This window comes from Chamaea fasciata, unplaced genomic scaffold (genome assembly GCF_029207755.1).
Source record: "Chamaea fasciata isolate MVZ Bird 193981 ecotype frontalis unplaced genomic scaffold, bChaFas1.0.hap1 SCAF_22, whole genome shotgun sequence".
Classification (NCBI taxonomy): Eukaryota; Metazoa; Chordata; class Aves; order Passeriformes; family Sylviidae; genus Chamaea; species Chamaea fasciata.
In genome coordinates, this window is record NW_027094107.1 from 2524863 (window position 1) to 2547492 (window position 22630).

Sequence of the window (22630 nt, forward strand, 5' to 3'; positions counted from 1 at the left end):
GGTGGTAACGATGCTGCGAATCTGAGGGGTAAAAAAGGGGCTTTGTAGGATTTCCATCAGCATTGGGAGGCCTGGCTGAGCCCTGGGTCACTGTGAGGGAAAGTAGGGAACTGGCAATCCAATCCCACCACATGTAGTGGAATCCAGCATGGAAAACCTCTCCTGGCACGCCGAAACAAATGTCTCTGGTTCAGAAAAACAACCCAAAAGCTGGCCAGGAAAGTGTCTCTTTCAGCAAACCCACCCTGCTCTGGAAGAGCTTTGGGGTCCACTGAGGCAGAGCAACACCCCATGAACATGAGCAGTGGTTTATGCTGACAATAAATAAAAAATAAAGAAAGAAAGAAGTGCTGCTGCTGAGCAATGTCCCTGTTGGGGTTAGTGACCTCGGGGGACAACTACTGACATCAGTGCCACCAATTTCAGTGCTGGGAAAACCTGGGGACACCCTGAGAAGGGAAAATGGGTCCTGGGAAGGCCAGAATGGCACAGGGAGTCCTCCAAGGGAGGTATCCTGGTGACAGCTTCATTGGCATTCCAAACCAAACAGACGTGGAAAATCCAGCAGGACCAGCGAGGGGATTAAACCTTGGCTGAAGTTTAAAATAACCTCCCAGCCTGCTTTTCTTCTCCTACAGAAAGGGATTTTGCAGCCTTCCCAAACCCAACTGGAACAGCTTGTTACCAAGTCTGATGACATTCCTGCCAGTTTGGCAGCAGAGCATATTTCTAAATACGCTCTCTACCTCCTGGAGTCAGGTGATCATGAGAAAAAATTTGATTTTCACTTAAAAAAAAGCCAGAAAGATCTAATCATTACAAGGCATGTGTGTGTAAGCCTGAGTCATGAATCCTAAAAGCTTTGAAACTCCAAGGCAGATAGCAAACTTGCAAACTTTCATGATTCCTCAAATTCAGGCTGCCTTTTGTGCACAGCAGGAATAGTCCCTCCTTCCTCATCTGCGAATCTCAGGAGTCCTGCTTTCTTCCTTAATGAAATTTTTGCTTCTTCCTGCTAGGATCCGTGTTCCCAAAGGAGAAAAAAAATACAGTTCTAGTCTAGATGACTTCTGCCTTATATTAAAAACAAATGCAACAATTTTATCAGCTCCAGAGGAAGCTGACGGTGTTTCCACCCTGTGGTCTCCAGCCTCTGCTGCTGGAAGGATGAATCTTGTACTGTTCAAACAGCCCTGTTTACATCTAAACCCCTGAAGCTCTCTGAAATTCCAGCAAGGATCCTTCTTCCAGGGCATCACTTGGAGTTGGGACCACGACTAACAAAAGTTGAGGTGCAGTGGCAGCTCTGGCACTGTCCTTGAGCCAGCCCCTGCAGCTGGAGGAGGTTTCCCCACCCAAACCCTGGGACAATCACAGACAAACTCCTGGACGCGTTAAAATATGGATTGAAAAGCATCACCAGGGTCTTGTTCTCACCCATGAGCAGATCTCTGGGGAGACAGAGCTGGGGTTGCCTTCGCACCTCCAGCTCTGGGGCTGGGCAGGAGCTGGGCCACGCTGGGCACTTCAAGGGTTAACTGTGCCCTCTGTCCCAGTGCCACCAGCCCAGGCTGGGTCCTCTGTGCCCCACCGACACTGATGGAGCTGCAGGTGACAGTGAGGTGGCACAGCCACGATGGAGAGATGCTGGCCTTGCCCAAAACCTTCTGAAATACCAGACTGAGCTGATTTGGACAAAGCTGCAAACGCTCCCGGTTTAGCCCAGCACCTCCAACAGGGTGATCCCTCTGTTCCACACACATGGGGCTCCCAAAAATGCCTGAAATGCCTGAATTTCCCTCCCTCCTGTGGGGAACAGCTGGGATCACACTCCTGGCAAAAGGTCTGTCTGCTCCCCATCTTTCCAAATGGACACAAATACCCTCTCAGTGCAAGTATCCCCATTTTCAGAAAAGAAACTTCCAAACTCTCGTTTTCTCCTCGTTTCATCCCACCTCCCCAGCACTCCCAGCTCAGGATGGATGGCTGCCATCCCTGTGGGGATTTCCAGGGAGCAGGGATGGGACAGGAATTCCCTTGCAGCTTCTCAGCTCTGCTGCTCATTTGGGTCCCAAGAAGCCTCTCCAGGCTCCCGTCCTGAGCTCCTCAGCAGTTCAGGGCTGTGGTTCAGCACAGTGCTGGGATCCCCCACTGAATTCCTGCATCCAATGGCACCGGCTTTAAGGAGAAACAACATCCCGACAATAATAAATCCAGGATCTCTTTAAACACCTCTGCAATGCAAAACATCAGGGGCTGTAAAATCAAACAGGACTGGGAGGGCTTCCCCAAGGCCATGAAAAAGGCCCAGCAGTGAAACCACGAAGCCCTGAGAGCCATTTCCAAGCATTATTGAATCAAGTATTGTCAAGAATTAATGAAAAGAAATCAGTGAAAACTACAGAAAAAGAACCAAACCAAGTTGCATAATGCTGGTCCTGTGTGATGTTTCCCGTTGAAAGGCCCCTCCATGAGGAGAGGAACAGGCTTATCATGAGGCTCCCAATCCTGTTTCAAAATTCAACCCTAACTGGGAAGTCATGACCAGCTCTTGCGTAATGCAAGGACTTGCAGAGGCAGATAAAAGTAAAATAATCAAACAAAAAAGGCCCTTTTCCCCAAAGACCAGTTCTGGGAGCCAGGGAGAGCTGATGGTTGCACTGTGCCAATTCATGTTCTCTATGACTGATGTTCTTTCAGAAAGGGAAGCAAAGAAGACTCAGAGAACCACAGACCAGGCAGGCTCACCTCAGTGCCCAGCAGAGCACAGAGCAGATTCCTGGAAAATGTGTCCAGGCACGTGGAAGACAAGGAGGTGACTGGGGAGAGCCACCACAGCTCCACTGAGGGCAGAGCGTGCCTGACACGTTCAGTGACCTGGGACAAGGTGCTTACAGAGCTCAGAGCCCCTGCCAGGGCCTAAAGCACCTCCAGGAGAGCTGAAGAGGGACAAGGGATGGAGGGACAGGACACAAGGAATGGCTTCCCACTGCCAGAGGGCAGGGCTGGATGGGAGACTGGGCAGGAACTGTTTCCTGGGAGGGCAGGCAGGCCCTGGCACAGGGTGCCCAGAGCAGCTGTGGCTGCCCCTGGATCCCTGGAAGTGTCCAAGGCCAGGCTGGACATTGGGGTGTGGGACAGTGGGAGGTGTCCCTGCCATGGCAGGGGGGGAGTGGATGGGCTTTAAGGTCCCTCCAAGCCCAAACCAGTCTGTGATTCCATGATATAAAATGTCTATAAATATAATTTATCAGCTTGCAGCTTTACCCAAATGGTGCATGAAATCACCCAATGGCACTGGGCCAGCATCAGTGACCTGCAATTATTGCAGATTTACCCTGCTCAGGACAGGCACTGGATGGAGAGGACGTTTTCCTTCAACAGGCACCAAGGCCTGAACGCCTCATAGTGATCAGAAACCACAATAAACCAAACATTTTACCAGCCAGCTGGATTATTAACCTGCTTCCACTGGATATTCACAGGGACAAAATCAGCAGATAATATGCCATTCTGGATTCTCGCTCACAATTAACTAACGTGGCAGATTAATGATACAGACACATCCTTCTAGAGAGCTGCTGCCATTCCAGGGAATCTGGGTTCTACAGGACACGTGTGGGCAGTGCAGGGGGTTACAGTGCCAGAGGCTCCCATATCCTACAGAAATCCAGGGAAGCACAGAGCCTGGGGACTCTGTGCCACCCATTCACACCGCCCTGCTCGGCACAGCAGCTCCATTCCCACAGGACCTGCCCCTTTCCTGCCTCCCTGGGCTGCTTCCAGGCCTGTGCCCTTGTTTGCAGCCCTGTGCAGTGTCACACCCTGGGCAGTGTCACACCCTGGGCAGTGTCACACCCTGGGCAGTGTCACACCCTGTGCAGTGTCACACTCCTGTGCAGTGTCACACTCCGTACAGTGTCACACCCTGTTCACTGTCACACCCTGTGCAGTGTCACACTCCTGTGCAGTGTCACACCCTGGGCAGTGTCACACTCCTGTGCAGTGTCACACCCTGGGCAGTGTCACACCCTGGGCAGTGTCACACTCTGTTCAGTGTCACACTCCTGTTCAGTGTCACACCCTGGGCAGTGTCACACCCTGGGCAGTGTCACACTCTGTTCAGTGTCACACTCCTGTTCAGTGTCACACCCTGGGCAGTGTCACACCCTGTGCAGTGTCACACCCTGTTCAGTGTCACACCCTGGGCAGTGTCACACCCTGTGCAGTGTCACACCCCTGAGCAGTGTCACACCCTGTGCAGTGTCACACTCCTGTGCAGTGTCACACCCTGTGCAGTGTCACACCCTGTTCAGTGTCACACCCTGGGCAGTGTCACACCCTGTGCAGTGTCACACTCCATGCAGTGTCACACCCTGTGCAGTGTCACACCCTGTGCAGTGTCACACTCCTGTTCAGTGTCACACCCTGTGCAGTGTCACACCCTGTGCAGTGTCACACTCTGTTCAGTGTCACACTCCTGTTCAGTGTCACACCCTGTGCAGTGTCACACCCTGGGCAGTGTCACACTCCTGTTCAGTGTCACACCCTGGGCAGTGTCACACCCCTGGGCAGTGTCACACCCTGGGCAGTGTCACACTCTGTGCAGTGTCACACTCCTGTGCAGTGTCACACCCTGGGCAGTGTCACACCCTGGGCAGTGTCACCCCCTGTGCAGTGTCACACTCTGTTCAGTGTCACACTCCTGTTCAGTGTCACACCCTGTGCAGTGTCACACCCTGTGCAGTGTCACACTCTGTTCAGTGTCACACTCCTGTTCAGTGTCACACCCTGTGCAGTGTCACACCCTGTGCAGTGTCACACTCTGTTCAGTGTCACACTCCTGTTCAGTGTCACACCCTGTTCAGTGTCACACTCTGTTCAGTGTCACACCCTGGGCAGTGTCACACTCTGTTCAGTGTCACACCCTGTTCAGTGTCACACTCTGTTCAGTGTCACACTCCTGTTCAGTGTCACACCCTGGGCAGTGTCACACCCTGGGCAGTGTCACACCCCTGAGCAGTGTCACACCCTGTGCAGTGTCACACTCCTGTGCAGTGTCACACCCTGTGCAGTGTCACACCCTGGGCAGTGTCACACCCTGGGCAGTGTCACACCCTGTGCAGTGTCACACTCCTGTTCAGTGTCACACTCCTGTGCAGTGTCACACCCTGTTCAGTGTCACACCCTGGGCAGTGTCACACTCCTGTTCAGTGTCACACTCCTGTTCAGTGTCACACCCTGGGCAGTGTCACACTCCTGTGCAGTGTCACACTCCTGTTCAGTGTCACACTCCTGTGCAGTGTCACACCCTGTGCAGTGTCACACCCTGTTCAGTGTCACACCCTGGGCAGTGTCACACCCCTGAGCAGTGTCACACCCTGTGCAGTGTCACACTCTGTTCAGTGTCACACTCCTGTGCAGTGTCACACCCTGGGCAGTGTCACACTCCTGTTCAGTGTCACACCCTGGGCAGTGTCACACCCTGGGCAGTGTCACACCCCTGAGCAGTGTCACACCCTGGGCAGTGTCACACTCCTGTTCAGTGTCACACTCCTGTTCAGTGTCACACCCTGTGCAGTGTCACACTCTGTTCAGTGTCACACTCCTGTTCAGTGTCACACTCCTGTGCACTGCCACACCCTGTGCACTGTCACACCCCTGTTCAGTGTCACACCCTGTGCAGTGTCACACCCTGTGCAGTGTCACACTCCTGGGCAGTGTCACACCCTGTGCAGTGTCACACCCTGTGCAGTGTCACACCCTGTGCAGTGTCACACTCCTGGGCAGTGTCACACCCTGTGCAGTGTCACACCCTGTGCAGTGTCACACTCCTGTGCAGTGTCACACCCTATGCAGTGTCACACCCTGTGCAGTGTCACACCCTGTGCAGTGTCACACTCCTGTGCAGTGTCACACCCTATGCAGTGTCACACCCTGGGCAGTGTCACACCCCTGTGCAGTGTCACACTCTGTGCAGTGTCACACCCTGTGCAGTGTCACACCCTGTGCAGTGTCACACTCCTGGGCAGTGTCACACCCTGGGCAGTGTCACACCCTGTGCAGTGTCACACCCTGTGCAGTGTCACACTCCTGTGCAGTGTCACACCCTATGCAGTGTCACACCCTGTGCAGTGTCACACCCTGTGCAGTGTCACACTCCTGTGCAGTGTCACACCCTGTGCAGTGTCACACCCTGTGCAGTGTCACACTCCTGTTCAGTGTCACACCCTATGCAGTGTCACACCCTGGGCAGTGTCACACCCCTGTGCAGTGTCACACTCTGTGCAGTGTCACACCCTGTGCAGTGTCACACCCTGGGCAGTGTCACACCCTGTGCAGTGTCACACCCTGTGCAGTGTCACACTCCTGGGCAGTGTCACACCCTGGGCAGTGTCACACCCTGTGCAGTGTCACACCCTGTTCAGTGTCACACCCTGGGCAGTGTCACACTCCTGTGCAGTGTCACACCCTATGCAGTGTCACACCCTGGGCAGTGTCACACCCTGTGCAGTGTCACACCCTGTGCAGTGTCACACTCCTGGGCAGTGTCACACCCTGGGCAGTGTCACACCCTGTGCAGTGTCACACCCTGGGCAGTGTCACACTCCTGTTCAGTGTCACACCCTATGCAGTGTCACACCCTGTTCAGTGTCACACCCTGTGCAGTGTCACACCCTGGGCAGTGTCACACTGTCACTCTGTGCAGTGCCACATTCCCGAGCACTGTCACATTCCCGCTCCGCTGGAGCCCGTGCCGGACTAGGAGCCGAGTTTCCCCGCGCAGCCCAGGAGGGCCCGTGGTGCAGAGCCCCCAGCAGTGAAGCAGCAGCCCGCGGGCTCAGCCTCTCACAGCCTGTCCTGGGCTGTGCCGAGGCGTTCCCCCTCCCCAGGCTCCAGGAGGGGTGAGGAGCTGGCAGGAGTGCTGTGCGTCCCTGGAGCTGTCCCAGCCGTGGGAGGGCTGGGAATGTGGGTGGGATGCAGTTTCCTGGGAAGCACAGACCATCTCCTGTATCCTCTTCCAGGATGAGGTGCAGGACCTTTGGCAGCAGAAGGAAAGGCAGCTGAAGCAAGGTGCTTTCCCCTCCTGTGGTCCTACCGCTCTTCTCTTCCACAGCCCGAATTTCTCCCTCAGGAATCTGGCTCCAGCCTCAGTGTCCTTCACACCCTCCAGCCCACAGGTTCTCTGTTACCTTCTCTTTCCTCCCTCCAACTCCCCACAGCTTTAGTAAACCCTCTTCAGCTCTTCCTCTCGTCTCTAAAACTCTCCATTCCCAGCCTCAGCAATTCCCTTAACGCGAGGTGAGAAACACCCTTTACTCATTTCTGGGGATTCCACAGGGACAGCTTCAGGCTCTGTATCCCCAAAAGGTGAACAAGAACAGCTCCAGAGAACAGGCCCTGTGCTCCCTCCCTGCTCCCTGCAATCCAAATGCACATTCCCAGGGGCTGCAGCTCCAGCAGGGACCAAAAGCTGCTTGGACACTGCAGCAAACTGGATGTGCCCCACTATATCCATGAGGACACTGGGAATTAGGGCTCAGCCACCCCGTTTCCCCAAAGCCCGAGCCCTGCTGAGTGCTGGAACACACAGGTGGGAAGGGCAGGAGCTCAGGGCTCACTGCAGAGCCCTGCCAGGCTGAGGAAGGGCAGGGCCAGGGCAGGGGCTCTGCAGCTTTGTGCCTGGTTTGCCTCACTCAAAGAAAGGCCTCAAAACTCTGTTTTTGCACCTCCAAACCAGCTTGTCCAGGGAAGGGCACAGTGCAGGGTGTGACCCCTGGGGGACCTGTCTGAGGTGCAGGTGGCACAGGGAGCCCTGGGATGCTGAAATGCTCCTTGCATTAGGAAACCCCGAACTCCGCAGCTCTGCTCATACTGGGCCCTTCCTCCAGCACGGCTGTTTTTAAGCTGCATTTGCCACAGGAGAATCAAATCTCCGTCAGAAGGTTCTGACTGCAGCAGGCACTACAGCACACCCTGGGCCGTCCATCCAGCAGGTGAGGACACCTCAGCTCCAGGCTCTTTCTTTGGGAAATCTCACCCTGAAGCCCCTGGCTCTGAGGGAACGCTAATGCCAGGGCTGCAGCAGGGGAAAAGCAGGTGAGCGATGAGCTCAACGAGACACAACCAGATCTTACAGGCAAAAAGCAGCAAGATGGGGAATTACACCTGCAATACAGAGCAGGCACAACTAAAAGCTAAACCCCCTGCCCAGTAAAGGCACAAGCTGCCAGGCACCGGGACCAGGCTCTGGGTTCAGACCCTCCCTTTCCACAGCACCTTAAAAGCTCACTCCAATTTATCCGGCACTTTTCCTTTAGCAGCAGAAAATAAAGTGGGTCAAAGGCAGCTTTTCAGCAGGAAAATCAATCTAAAATTACAACACTTGGGGGAACCAAGGCAGTGGTGAGAGAGAACACGGAGCACTGCCACCCCTGCACCTCTCCACCCCTGCACCTTCTCCTGGAAGAGGAGATCATGAAGATTTTATACCCCCTCCTTGCTGAGGCCTTGGGAGAACCATTTCTTCCTTTCTTCAGTCACCAGGTATTACGAGAAGCTGCAGTAAAAGCTCCTCAGCCCCAGTTTTGCTCTTTACCTTGGTTTAGTAACATAAGGAAGGGAGACTCGGCATTGCTGAGGTGAGAAGAAATATATTCTGCAAGCTCAGTTTGGTATCCAAAGAGACTAAGGAGAGCTTTACACAGGAATAAATCCCCCTCTCTGCCCAGGACAGGGGCACTCTGTCATGTCTCTGAGGAAAGATTCCACCGCACAGCATCCATAAGCGTTACTCTTTTTATTTCTCTTGCAGTTGGAAATATGTCAGAGCCCAAACACGAAGCCATTTGATTTCCTGCGTTTGGAGTGTCTCACCTGGGCTGTTTTGGAGCCTTGATGAGGGGCTCTGCAATCAAAACTTTGTTTTGAGGCTTGCTGTGCTTTCCAAAGGAGACCTGAAGGCATAACAATGGAATCCATGGGCAGCCCTGGACTGTTATTCTCTGCTATAAATCCCTCCCTACCAACACTGAGGCTGTTTTCTGAGCCAGTGTCAATGTGCTAGTTATGCAAAAACTCATCTGTAGCCCATGACGTACAGACAGCCCAAGGCTCTGCCATCCATAGAGGAGAAAAAAAGGCATTACCACCACAAGGATGTGAAATCTTGTTTGAAACTCTTGCTGCTTTTTTTTTTTTTTTTCCCCAGCTGTTCTTCCCAACCTGTGAGATGACTGGAAGTTGACAGGATGTTCAAAGACACCGTGCAGCAACCACGGCTGCACCCTGTGGGTGTCCGGTGTGCTCAGAACAGGCACTAAAACACACCGCAGACACCTTTGGCTGTCTAACCCCAGCTTGTTGCTCAGGTTTAAATTTAGTTCTGGAGTTCTTATCCACCTTTCTGACTTAGAAGGTTTTCATAACCTTCCCCCTGAGTGCAGCAGCTCCCCGCAGAAATCATTCACCATCCCCTGCTGGCTCCAAATTCTATTTCTCCTATGCTGCGCTTTCTCTTTCCCCAAAGAAAAAATTGTTTTATCATCCAGTTTCTCCTTGAAAGTTCCTGAGCTCCCAAACCTCCGTGGTCTCCTCTTCCCACCTCCCTTCTATCCAAGTCCCAAGCTCCTTAAGAGGATTAGTGCAGGTGTGAGCAGGGAGACAACAATTGCTGTGTGTGCAGGGAATTCAGGAGCGTTTTTGTTCGCCACCCCTGGCTGTCATGTAAAAAGAGGCCAAGGGAATCAGCAGGTTCCTGTTTTCCTCTCCACTTGCAAATGTGAAGTTCCCTGCTATGAGATTTCGTGAGTGCCAAATGCTTTGCCAAAGGTTTTCAGATGATCTGGCTGGAGAGCAAGAAGTGTCAGACATCTCATTGCAAACTGGGTTCCCAGCCCAGTTTTGTCCTCAGAAGCGATTCAAAGGACTTTGAGAGGAACCCAGCTGTGCAGTGGTCTTCTCCTGCACTCCTGTTAGTACTTCCAAGAGGCCCGAAGCCTAAAACAACCTGAAATTAATCCTATTTGGCTTTATACCTGTCTGGTCTGTCTGACATCCCTCACTCGAATGCTATTCATATTCTATGCAACATACTGTTCCTTTTTCCTTCTGTGCTTGCAGAAGAGAAACACAGATATAAAGAAAAGCAATTATTTTGCAAGTAAAACTAGAACCACCCAGGCTAAATCAGGCAGTTTTCTGGCATCATCTTAAAAAAGCAGGGCCCAAAAGTACAACAGAGAAAAACGCAGCCTCCTCATGATGGGAGCGATCATCTGCTCTTCTCGCAGTTCGTTCATTTCTTATTCAGCTGCTTTGGAAACCTGAGGGGCAAATCTTCCCCTCCAGCCTCCCTTCAAGACCTGCAGACAAAACGGGCCAGAACTCTTGTTTTTCAATATTAATTCTCACTAAGGCAGCAGAGCCAGGTGTTGCTCCCCTCTGGGAGGGGCGAGGGCAGGTGTGTGGTCCCTGCCTGCCCTCAGTAAGTGAATCCTGGATGGAATAGCCAAGCCAGCCTCTGGCAGAGCTGATGGAAGGGTTGGTCTCATGCGATACTGGACAGAACAAACAAGAAACCTGCCTGGTCAGGCTGCTGTGACCCTCAGCACCTAGGACGAGGATCCAGGATTTGTTCCAGACGTTTGTCTGAGTTTCACTGATTCCCCTCTCCTTTGTTCCCCACAAAGTTTCTAAAACCATCCTCCCAGCCTTTGAAAAGCGTAGGGAGAGATGGGGAATTCAGCCAAGACAAGTGATCCATGGGTTGGGGCCCTAAAGACGCTGGTTCATTTGGTTTTTTGGTGTGTTTTTAAAAAAAAACAGGACAGTATTTTCCAGACTGTTCTTAAACCTCCCGTGAAAAGTTTGTTTGTGATACCACACCAAAGGGCTGTTAAATATCTTCCCCAGAAGCACAAAGAAATCAGACTGGTCAGTGCACTGAAAGGTTACACTGGCCCAGAATATTTCAGTGTTTAAATTAAGCAAACAAAATGAGATTGTTCTCCTTCAGCCTTTCCAGCTGCAGCACAGAGGAGCCGTGTTAGTGACACAGGTGAGAGTGTTTCTGCAAGAAGGTTTTCACCTCAATCACACCTGACACAAATCCATTTTCCAGACTTGTTGCCACCACCGGCTGCAGGGTCAGACTCCAAAGACCAAACACAATTTGTTATCCCAGAGCACAGTAACAGCATTAACTTTTCTGGGCAGCTCAGCTCCAGTTCTAGTCATGGATCTCTCACTCTTGGCACTGGCCAGACCAGGGGGAGACACAAGAGCTGCGCCAGAGGGGGAAGAATTCTGTGCTGGGGAGGCAGCAGCAAGCAGAAACCTTCTTTGCTCCCCAATTTTTTGGACAGAAAACAGGCAAAGATGTGGGAATCAGCACCAGTGAGAGCAAACACAGTAAAAACGGAGGAAGAGCTCAGTTCTTGATGTCCTGAGCATGGGCAGTGATTCCTCAGAGCAATAAAAAGCAGAAAACCACTCACCCTCACGAAGCTGGCGGGAAACCATCCTTCCTCATCGTCGATCTGACCCCACCACCAGTCCTTGTTGGAAGCATCCAGGACCTTGATGACGTCTCCTGCTTTAAACGCCAACTCCCGGTTGGCCATGGTGACGTGATCCCATACTGCCTCAGCACTGACAATGGAACCACCACTGATCAGCTTGGGGAGAGAAAAGCACAGTCAGGGAAGGCCTGCAGCCCCAGGCTCACACATGCACAGCAGCACACGCAGCAAAGCTCGCAGCCAAACAACATTTCCGTGGCAATTCCACCCTGTGGCCGTTCCCACTGCCCTCATCCTGCTCCCAACCATGCCAGGCAAGCTCCAGGTGCCACGTCTGGTGTCCCCCAGGGCCTGGCACCTCCTCTCCCACGTCCACACATGCACATCTGTCAGGGACAGTTCCACTGGCATAACGCACAGCTCTTAAAACCAACAAAAACAAGTGATGGCGTCCTGCAAAGGAATTTTCATTTCAGTGGAAACCTCAGAGGCTTGGGGAGGCTTCCCATGCAGACCCAAGCAGAGTTAGTGCACGGATTTAGAAGGCGTTTTCTGAAACTGGAGGCTGCCCATTTCAGTGCTGGTGATGTACTGACACCCCTGACTCCTGCCATGCTGCTGCCCTGCCCCAGCCCTGGCAGCCCAGGCCAAGCCCTGCCCTGGGCAATGCTGCTGGTCCTGCCAGTGGGGACAGTCTGCGTGGAGCACCCTGGACACCGGGCTGACGGCAGCCTGGTGTCTGACAGGACCTGGGAACATCTCTGCCCGTGGAGCCTCAGAGCTGCACCAGCACGGCTCAGCTCTCCTTTGGGACAGACATGAGACTCCTGCTCTGTGCTGGCAGGAGGGACCATCCCAATTCTGGTGGCTTCCACACCACCATCCATGCCCAGGACACCCCCAGCTCCTCTGACTGACAGCCGTGTGTTTTTTAGCAGAGAAATAAATTGTGTCTGTGTTTTGCCCACTGCAGGAATTCTGCCCCAGCAAATACAGATTTTCCCCAGATGCTAAGCAGCCTGTCAGAGCCATCCCGGGCCTCCTTCATTAGTCCTGCCACTGAGACACCCAGAACATGGACTTGGGCTCCCTCCAAGTTCCAGTCTGAGCTCACAGGGACAGGGCTCAACCCTGTGACCATTCCAGACCCTGTGGCGAGGCTCTGAGAGCCACGGTGTCCCCTGAGCTCGGGGAGGAACACAAAGCACACAGACATAACACCTGACTGTGGGTATGCACGTGTAGAAGCTCTCCATGGAAGTCTGCCTTCCCCAAACCCCTGTTAATCACTGCCTGCACAGTGAGAACTTGAAGGAGACCTTCTAGCACAGCTTCGGGTTCTCAACATCAACAGAGAACACTGAAGTCGTGCAGACAATGCAGTCAACAGAATAAAGGGCCTGATTTACCTTGCCTTGGACTGGCTTTCCTTTAAAAACCTGATCTCCTTGGGTTTGGGACAACCACAGCTGCACTTCCAGCCCTTCAGTTGTAGAGTCAGCCACACAAAGCAGCAAGACCTATGAGGCTTAACTTGGCAGCGCCTTTCATCCTCAAAACCCAGATGGATCCAGTCAGTGGGCAGCAGAGCAAAGCTGTTCCTCCCACTTTCACTTTGACAAATTGTCCCTTCTAATTCACACTCGGCTGCAGCAGAAAGCTGTCCCCTTTGTGTGTCACACAGGGGATTTGTCCACACGAGCCTCCCAAGGCCCTGGGATCCCAGGCAGAAAACCAAAGCACAGAACAAGCCCTCAGGTGATGGCTGAACTCGAGGCAGAGGGCACCTCCTGCTTCAGTGAGGGCTTACCCCGTATCTGGGCTTTTGAGACAGAGCTGGAGGGAGCTGGGCACCAGAGGGTCCCACCCAGAGCAGCAGCAGCTGCAGCCGGACCGTGATGGACCCCCAGCTCACCCCAGAGCCGGGCTCAGCAAAGCAGGGAGCCACATCTGGAGAAGTGACAGTTATAGACAGAGGGCTGATGCCAGTGGATCCCATCCCAGCTGGATGCTCAGAGGTGTTTCAGCACCTCCTCACAAGCCCTTGCTCTGCTCCCAATCAAGGCTCCTGGATGCTCTCACAAATAGGGATCAGTTAAAGGACAGAGAACCCCAGGACAGATCTGGAAGGGGTGAGACTTCAGAGCTGAAGAAATACACATGATCCATTTGTGACCAGGTACCATTTATCGTTCTTCTGCCAGGACTGAGCTCTTCTCCTTCACCAGTGCTTCTCATCTGTCGTATTTACGGATGCTGTCCAGGTGTGGCTTCCCAGGTAAGGAAGTTCTGCCCTTCCAGCCCCCAGCTTTTCCTTCCCCCAGGCATTTCACCAGCCCTTTCAGGCTTCCACGTACCCTGCCTGCATTTTTCTGGAACACAGATGACCAGAATTGCAAATACTATTCCCAAAGGCACCTTAGCAGAGATTTGTGGAACAGCATGAAATATTTATTCCAGTGTCACAGAGATCTCCCAGCAATACCTCACATGTCCCCTTTCCCCATGGCCACCTCCCACCCGTGGCTCACAGTGATCCTGCACTCAGCTCCTCTCAGTAAATGCAGTAGAGTACGTTCTCTTTGGCTCGAAAATCGGTTTTCTTGTCAAAAAATGAATCGGGTTGGCCTGACACTTGTTCCTTTTGTTAATGCCATTGGGTATTTTAGTCCCTTTTGCACTGATGAGGAACCAGGAACAGAGCTATTACGCAGGAGCCGTGTTCCTGCTGCTTCTGCTTCAGCTGACAGAAACTCTGCTGTCACTTCACACACAGCCAGTTCTGGGCACAAACTGCCACAGAAACGTCACTGAGCCCAAACTTCAGAGGGACTGTGCTTCAAACCCTCCCAGCCTACTGTGCAAAAATCCATCCCCGAGCCCCAGGCACAAATCCCAGCTCTGAGGAGCAGGGCTTGGCCAGCAGTGAGGGCTGGCAGGGACTGCAGGGGGACACAAAGGGGGTCACACCTCGGCCTTTCTGTGCTCTTAACATGGTCTGGAAGGTGCTTCCAGGGGATGTCAGGAGCTGGGGGGGCTTTGCAAGGTGCTTCTTGCTCTCAAGGGGAAAGGCTCCAAGTCCTTGGTCCTCAGTGATCAGCGCCTGGTCCTTGTTCTCAGCCCAAGGAAGGGACCCACATCCCAGGAATCCTGCAAGCAAGCCTTGGCCTTTTGGAACACAAACCCAGCTCGGCCTGTACCAAAAGGACGGCGAGAACTGGAGTTCCAGCCATCCCACGTGCTCAGCCCATTGAGAGAATGTCAGGGCCCCAAATGAAAAGATCCAGTTTAATTTATCTTGCAAGACATCTTGCTGCATCTGTGGAGCCGTCCAGCTCTCTCAGGGCAGGGTTATGGAGACACAACCTGACATCTGCAGCAGCAGGAGATGACAAACTGCAGAAAGGTCAGCATGAAATATTATTTTCTCGGAGAATTCATCGCAGGAGCTCTTCACTCCAGAAAGTTCACTTCTCTCGGCTTCAAAGCTGGGCTTAGTGCTGTGGTCAGAGATATTCAGCCAAAGACCTTGAAAGGAACTTCTCTGCCATAAAGACAGATTCTCCCACACTGCAGCTGAGGGAGTCATCTGGACTCCCTGATAGCCAGTGAAGGGAAAGAGACACATCTGGAGTGTGATTCATCCCAGCTATTTCAGCAATCTACCTTCCAGCCAGGTGAATCATGCCCCAGAAATCACTCTGTGTTTAACTGGCTGAGGCAGAAGTTTGCATTTCCCACATCCTAATGTTCATCCCATCTACAATTTGGCCATTGCCAAAAACAAAGACTGAAATTTAAGAATAATAATCACTATAGAATGGTCAAATATTAAAGCACGCTCTCCCAGACACAGCAGCTTTCTGTAGGGTGAAGGTTGGTGGAAATAAACTTATGTTCTCTGCACCTAGCAGCAAAATTCACAAAATCTTAGCCTTGTAAATTTATAAAAACTAGAACTTCGATATTTGGGAAAGCGTCCTACCCATAGGAAAAGAGAAACAGCGAGAAGAAATGCAGCAGGTGACAAGGACATTGAGTGTGACATCCCTGAACGCTGCCTGCCTGCCAGGTGGAAGTCCTACTTCCTATTAAAATCAATTATTCTTGTCAGTTGCTTGTTCAAAGTAAAGAGCCCAAAGAGAAAACTCCTCACCTCGTAACATCAGTGCGGAAATGCCCAGGAGCCTTTGGGAACTACAGACCTGAGAATAATGTTTCCTGCTTTGCAGGAGCCTGCAGAGCACTTTCTGGGGTGGAGGAAAAACTTTCTCAGTGGGCAGAAGAGCAGATTAACTCTTGGGATGTTATGTGGGCTGGGCACCAGGCACTGCTCCAACAAACACCTGCCCAGGGGCAAAGGGAAATTCCAGGCACAAAGAGGAGGGGCCCCTTCCACATCCCAGCACCACAAACAAATGGATTTAATCAGGAAAAGCAAAAAGGGCAGAAAGACAAGGCTCCCTCTGATTCCATGCACAGTGGGAAGCACACTAGGAACAGGGTGTGTGATCCCTGAACCACCGGGATCAGAGCCTCAGCCTTCCCAGGGATTTTCCCCACAGCAAACCTCCAGTAACTCAGTGACAAACCCTCCCTCTACAGTTGCTCCTTCAAGACACTCCCAACACCCAGCACAACAGCTGAATGCTTTACAACAGCGAGCAAAGCCAGTGGGAAGGAATGAAACCACTCCTGCAGAAGGGTGGGCAGGATTTTGCATTCTCTTCCCATCTGGTGTCATTTCCAGGATGGAATGTGGCCACTGGAAATGCAAAATTACATTAGAGGTGGAGCCAAAATAAAATGACAACATCAACAAACAGTAAAAAAAAGGGTTTCAGGGGACTCTGCAAGGCCCCACCTGTGACAGCGCTGCCAGGGATGCTGAACTCTGTCCTCACCAGTGCTGGGAAAGCCCAGAAAGGTCCATCTGGCCAAAGATCCCCACTGTCTCCCTCTCCCCTTGCGCTTTCCAAAGCCAAAAGGCTTAAATGTGTCATTAACGCCACAGGGGAGCTTCCAAGTAATACAAAGGAGGTGCTCAAAAGTGGGAGTTTGGCTCCAGATTTTACAATTTTCTTTTCCAGCCACGCCTTGGTGACACGTTTATCAAGATCAAATAACTGTCACCATCAAAGTAAGCAGGAAAATAAAGAATATTCCTAAATAAAGGAATAACAGGAGCAGCTCCCCATTACAGGAGCTGGTGGGATCTGTCTGACCCTGTCACTGGAGCGGGTCTGGAGCCAATCCACACGAGCCAAGGGAGAGGAAGGGAAGGGGAATGCCTCTCACAGTCTGCACCCACAGCTCATGCTGATGAAAAAAGCCCAGGAACACCACCTGGGATGGCTTCCCAAAGCACACTCACAGAGGGGGTGACCTCTGAGCCAGGGCTTACAACTTCTCCCAGGCCCCTGCAGGGTTTAAACCCCTGAGCCATGACCCAGCCGTGTCCCTGCAGGACTTTGCTCCAGCTCCACATGACAGGACCAACTGGAAAATGATTTTGGGGAATGGGCGAGCCTCTGCCTCCAGTCTGGTGGATTTTCCCTGGCTCTGCTCACTCCCCAGGCCAGGATGCACAATTGGACAAGAACATCTGCTCCAGCTCAGCCCCTGCCTGCAGTGAGGCAGTCGAGGATTGAACATTTCTGAGTGAAATCAGCCATGACTGCAACATTTTGCTAAATATTCCCAACTCATCAACACTCAGTGGCTTCTTATGGGCCAACCTGAAGAAGAAATCAGGGGCTCAGTGGACCCTGGAGAGTGAAATGGGCACATAAGGGCCATTCAAACCACTCTCACCTGTCCATACCTCTTCCAGGGATAAATAATCACTGCAGCCCACAAGATTCCACCCTGAGTTTTCAGCCCAGAGCTTCTCACAAATGCAAAATGCACTTTATGACGAGTCATGCTCCCAAAAAACCGAAATAAATCTATCATCATTCACCATCTGCTCTGAAAAAACTTCAAGGACCTCAAAGTTTCCAGGACCATGGTCTCTGGGAATATGAATAATCTTAAGGCAGGAAAGTGTTTCTCTATTAGATCATTTATTACTGCATCGGTAGAGTTGTAACAGTAAAAAAATGAGAGCTCTGGGTAGTTCCCTTTCAAATCAGCGTTACATAAACTGTGTCCTCCTCCACAGGAGCAGGATGCAGGAATAGGAGCAGGCTGTGAGGGGAAGAGGGAGAAATGTGGTGAGTGGATGCCATTTGTTCAAATTGTTCTGGTACAGAGATGCCCTTTGTTCAGACAACATAAAAGTCCTGTAAAATCACTACAGCATTTCCCACACTGTGTTCACCAGGCCCTTCCGCAATGGAGGCAGCCCAGACAGCTTCAAGGAAGGATACACAGAGCTGGTGTTCAAAGAAATCCATGCTGGGGGGAAGGACAGGACACAGCAGAGCTCCACAGACCCCCAGCCAAGGGAGAGCACCGGCACCTCACACTGCTTCAGTGGCAGCAACACAGCACAGGCTGCTGGGGCTGGGCATGTGCTGTGACCTCCCAGATCCCCCCACAGCCCTGCTGGGATCCACTCCCGTGAATTCCCAGCACAGCCATGCCCATGGAGTGAGGAGGGGAGCAGTGCATCCTGTGTTTCAGTCCCACATCCCGCTGATTTTCCCAGCCAGGACAGGATCCTGGTGGGACTGGGAGTCTGCTGTCACCTGCTAGATCCCTCCACAGCCCTGCTGGGATCCACTCCCGTGAGCTCCCGTGCCCATGGAGTGAGGAGGGGAACAGCGCATCCCATGTTTCAGTCCCACATCCTGCTGCCTCCCCCAGCCAGCACAGGGTCACTCAGCTGATGGAGCAGACAAAGGGAAGAGCACAAGAGAACACCCCAGCCCATCCTGCTGCGCTCCTGCTCTTGCAAAATCTCCCTGGAGTCCCTTTGATGGTGTGTTTATTTTTAAACCTCTCATCAGGAATTATACAAAGTGAATAATGCCCAATCTCAGTGAATGGCCCCACGGCTCATTCACCAAACACAGGGGAGGGCAGCTCCACTTGATTTGCTCATTCTCTCCTGAGGTGCAATCACCCAAAGGTTAAGCACAAGTCACACAATTTCCCTTTCTGCTTTCAAGCCCTTTGATGAATTTAACTAATGACTGGATTTCAGCTGAAAGAGGCTGATTGGAGTGAGAGTCTCCCATATCCCATATTCTGGGAAGGCTGCCACACTTGGTTGGAAGCTTTATCTATCTTTTATTTATCTATACGTTATGTGGAGAGTCAGTACAGACAGAAAGGTTCCTCAGGACTGGGTTGCTCTATTTTACATTGATTTACACTTTCCTGAGAAGATCTCACCTGGCAGATAGGAAATGACCTGGCCTCAGCCAGGCTGCAGCAGCAGAGCCCAGGGGATGGCATTAGTCTCATTTCCCACCTTATTATGATTATTGCCCATGTCACTCCTATTAATAACAGCAGCCAGAGGGCAGGGCCGTGGATGGAGAGCCGAGAAAAACCCTGGCAGCAGCGAGGAGGAGAATGGAAGGTGGTAACAAGGCAGAGGGACCCCACTGAAGCACAGCCCAGGCAGGTTTGAGGTGTCTGGACGAAGGTTATGTCACCCTAATCGCTTCCCAGGCCCTCCTGTGCATGGGGCACATGAAGCCTCACTTGCCCCACGACACACCTTCCATGTAGAGTGACAACAAATAACCGTTCACCATCATCTTTTAACTCAGATAAATGATGAGACCGGGGCTGGAAGTCCAAGTCTGAACTGCTGCAGGGCAAGCAGCACCCTCAGCAAGCAGAGCCAGGGCAGCTGCCAGTGCTGAGGACGCGGGGCCGGCAGGGGCTGTCAGCACGGATCCCTCACCGCAGCACTCAGCCACAAACAATAAACGCTCTCCAAGATCCAAACCTAAGATACTCACACAAATCCCAGCCTCCTGCCCCCAGAAGAGGGACTCCTGACATTCCCAAGCCAAGGCCACAACAGCCTCAGAGTCCTGGAGTCGTACCGAAATCCCTCCTGACCAGGGGGCTGGAGCTGGGCTTTGACTTACACCCAGTCCAGCCTCACTGGCTGAGCCTGCAGGACGCTGGCTGGGTGGGGAGCAGTCAGGATTCCCAAGGCGTGTCCCAGTTCCATAAAGACCCAGCCCAGCAAGCACTGGGCCCAGTAACATCGAGGCATCGTGCACAGTCCACGGCAGCACCCGGGGAGGAGGGATCTGGTTCTCTCTCAGTCACCCAGGGGCAGAGTAAGGCAGATAAGCAAAGAGAATATCACAGAATAGATATAAATATTACTAAATAGATATAAATATTACAGAACAGATATAAATTCAGCTCTGGGAATGTACAGAGAAGGACAGGGTGCTGCAGGGGAATGCTGAGCCCTGGGCTGAGGGATGCAGCATGGACAAACCGCACTGGCACCATCCTGAGCATCCCTATGCCCGTGGTGCAGCCAATCCACAGCCTCCAAACCCCTCCATGGACGACCGAGACTTGACTGGAAACATCAGGAATGCCAAACCTAGGCTCGTTTTACCCCAAAAAGCCTGTCCTTATTCAAACTGGAAACAAACAACTTCCCTGCCATGGGGCAGACTGTGGGAAAAATGACCAAATGGTTTTTGCAAGGAGAGGAGATAAAACTGTCACTGCTCTGAGGAAAGCAAGAGTAACCCACGTTTGAAAGGATATTTATGCTAAACTGTACATCACTTGTTGCTCTGAAGTTTCCAAAGAAGAAAGGAATTAAGGAGAAAATCGCACTAATGACTCCCAGTGGACTGAATTATTTAACACAACTGCTTACAAAGGGAACAACACACGGAACTGCTCATCCCAGACGTGGGATCTGTATCCCTGCAGCTGCAGAAGTGCCACCAGCCAGCCCAAAGCTGGTGACACACAGCTAAGCCATGCAGCTGTCCCCAGCAGGGCCGATGGCACAGGGACACACACCAGGAGCACCCGGTGCAGCCACTTCCCTCACCCACATCCAGGAATTCCCAGGGAAATAAAGAGAGTGAAAGGAGCAGAACTCATGAAACTCTGTGCGGATACTTTGTCCTCTAAAAGCTGACACAGTTGACCAGGTCTAAAAATCATGGAAGGAAATGAATTCAAACGCAGGGCTGTTAATACAAAGCAGGAACGTCACTCCTGGATGGCCAAGAACAGGGAAGCAGCAGCAAGAGCCCCTTTGTGATTGAGTCACTGTAACGTGTTCTAAAACCCCATTTAATAATGAAGCAGAGGCCTAGATTGTGTCATGTTGGACCACACTGTATTAAACACATCCCCAGGAATCCTCAATAATGCATAACTCCCATATATTGGCATTGTAGTAAGAGGCCAACATGGTAATATTTAAAAAAAGGGTATTTTTAGTACTGAGAACTCGGAACTTGAAAAGTGGTGGCTGTTATTAGTGCAAATCAATGCCCAGGCTGGATTAAAGTCCAGATGAATGTATTACACTGATTAAATTCACCACCTGGGCTCCTTATTTGCTGTTCTCATCTCCTGGTTTCTCAGGGTAAGTCCCTGCAGCTCCCATCTAACACAGTCCAGGAGGGGCTTGTTGGCAGAGGAGGGGAATGACATCTACAAACAGTTTCACAGACCCTGAGCTCACAGAAAATTTAATTAAAGGAAGCACAGAGGGAGCAACGGCTGGAGAAGTAACACCTGGCCCCGGGAAGCAGCCTGGGCTTTGGGTGACTGCAGGGGCAGTGACAGCCTTTCCTCCCAAGCCAGGGGCAGGAAGAGCCCATCCAGCTGCTCCTGTGCAAACCAAGAGCCACCCAGTGAAAAACCCCATTGATTCCACTTCCAGTAGCAAAAGGAAAAACCAGGATGAGCACCTGGAATAAGAAATGGCCAGAAAAAACCTTTTGCCAGCAAAATGATGATATTCATGAGAATTACTCCAGCAAAACCACAAGTCTTCCTCGTGATTTCCAGGATTCCAGCACCTGGACCAAAAAAGCAGCCATGGGCACCGTGAGGGAACACAGGGATGAGCAGTCCCTGCCATCCAGCACCCCCGTCCTGGCAGCAAGGGCACAGCAAACCCAGCAGGCACAGCTCAGGTCCTCACAGCAACCACATCTCACCTCCACATCTCACCTTCCACCCCCCAGCTCCTGCGAGGGCAAGCAGGCAGGACTTCAAAGAGATAAAGCCCGGAGATAAAAGCAAAGCAGCTTCTCCCCTTGAGACGCTTGTTGAGCCAAAGCCTGTGGCATCCTCTGGCTCTCGGAGCCCTCTGAGCTCACCAGGCTCTGGGACTGGCCCAAGAACATCCCGCCCCATGGCCTGCCTCACTCACAGAGCTGGGGAGCACGGAACATTCCCAGGGCAAACCCTGCCTTCCCGCTGGTTTTGGGAAGCAGCACCTGGGGCAATGGAGAGCAAAGGGCTGTGTCACACCCCCACCTTCGTCCCTTGGGTCCAGCAGTGACACTCCAGGTGGGACCTGACATCGCGCTCTGATTCCCAGAACTTTCTCCTCCTCAAAGCTGAAGGGACAGCGCTGGCTGGAAAGGCTGTCTGGTCAGGAAGGTAATGACTGGATGCTCGTTAGAGGCACGGGATTGTCTCACGGATTGCCATCGGATCCTGTAAGCCTATTGCAGGGATTGGCCAGATCAGCACAGGGATGTGCAGCCTTGCACCTCTAAGCTGCTTTGCTCAGCTCAGCCTAGGAATGAATGGAAGTCGCTGGCTGATGGCTTCTCAGATTTCATGGACAAGTGCCACAGCCAAAATGTTCCCTTCAACAGGACTAGCTCAAGGCAGCAACTGCTCCAACCCGCTCCCTCAGCTGGGCCACGGCTTGGATGACGCTTCCACAGGACGGAAAGGTAAATCAGGTGTTTTTCCAAGCCATCAATCACCACATTCTGACCCAGGAGTTCCCCCCCAGCCCCCTGGGCTGCTCAGGGAGCCAGCAGCAACCCGATCCCAGTGAGAACAGCCAGGAGAATCCACATCTTCCTGCTCCCATCTCCAAACCCCACAGCTGCCTGCACGGCCCCACACCCTGGGAGCTCAGAGCCCTGAAAGCCCTGACAGAGGGACTCCAGCAGGACACATCAGTGTCA

The 22630-nt window shown here is 52.3% G+C and overlaps 1 protein-coding gene across 16 annotated transcripts in view; it reads right to left on the reverse strand.

Annotated features, from left to right (window-relative positions):
- The window catches only part of ARHGEF9 (Cdc42 guanine nucleotide exchange factor 9), a 204612-nt gene that overhangs the window by 54630 nt on the left and 127352 nt on the right, over positions 1 to 22630 (reverse strand). For all 16 annotated transcript variants that reach the window (XM_066202557.1, XM_066202559.1, XM_066202556.1 and 13 more), the window contains one exon: positions 11499 to 11678. In XM_066202557.1, coding sequence (XP_066058654.1) covers positions 11499 to 11678 — 180 coding nt within the window. The remainder of the gene's footprint in view (positions 1 to 11498; positions 11679 to 22630) is intronic.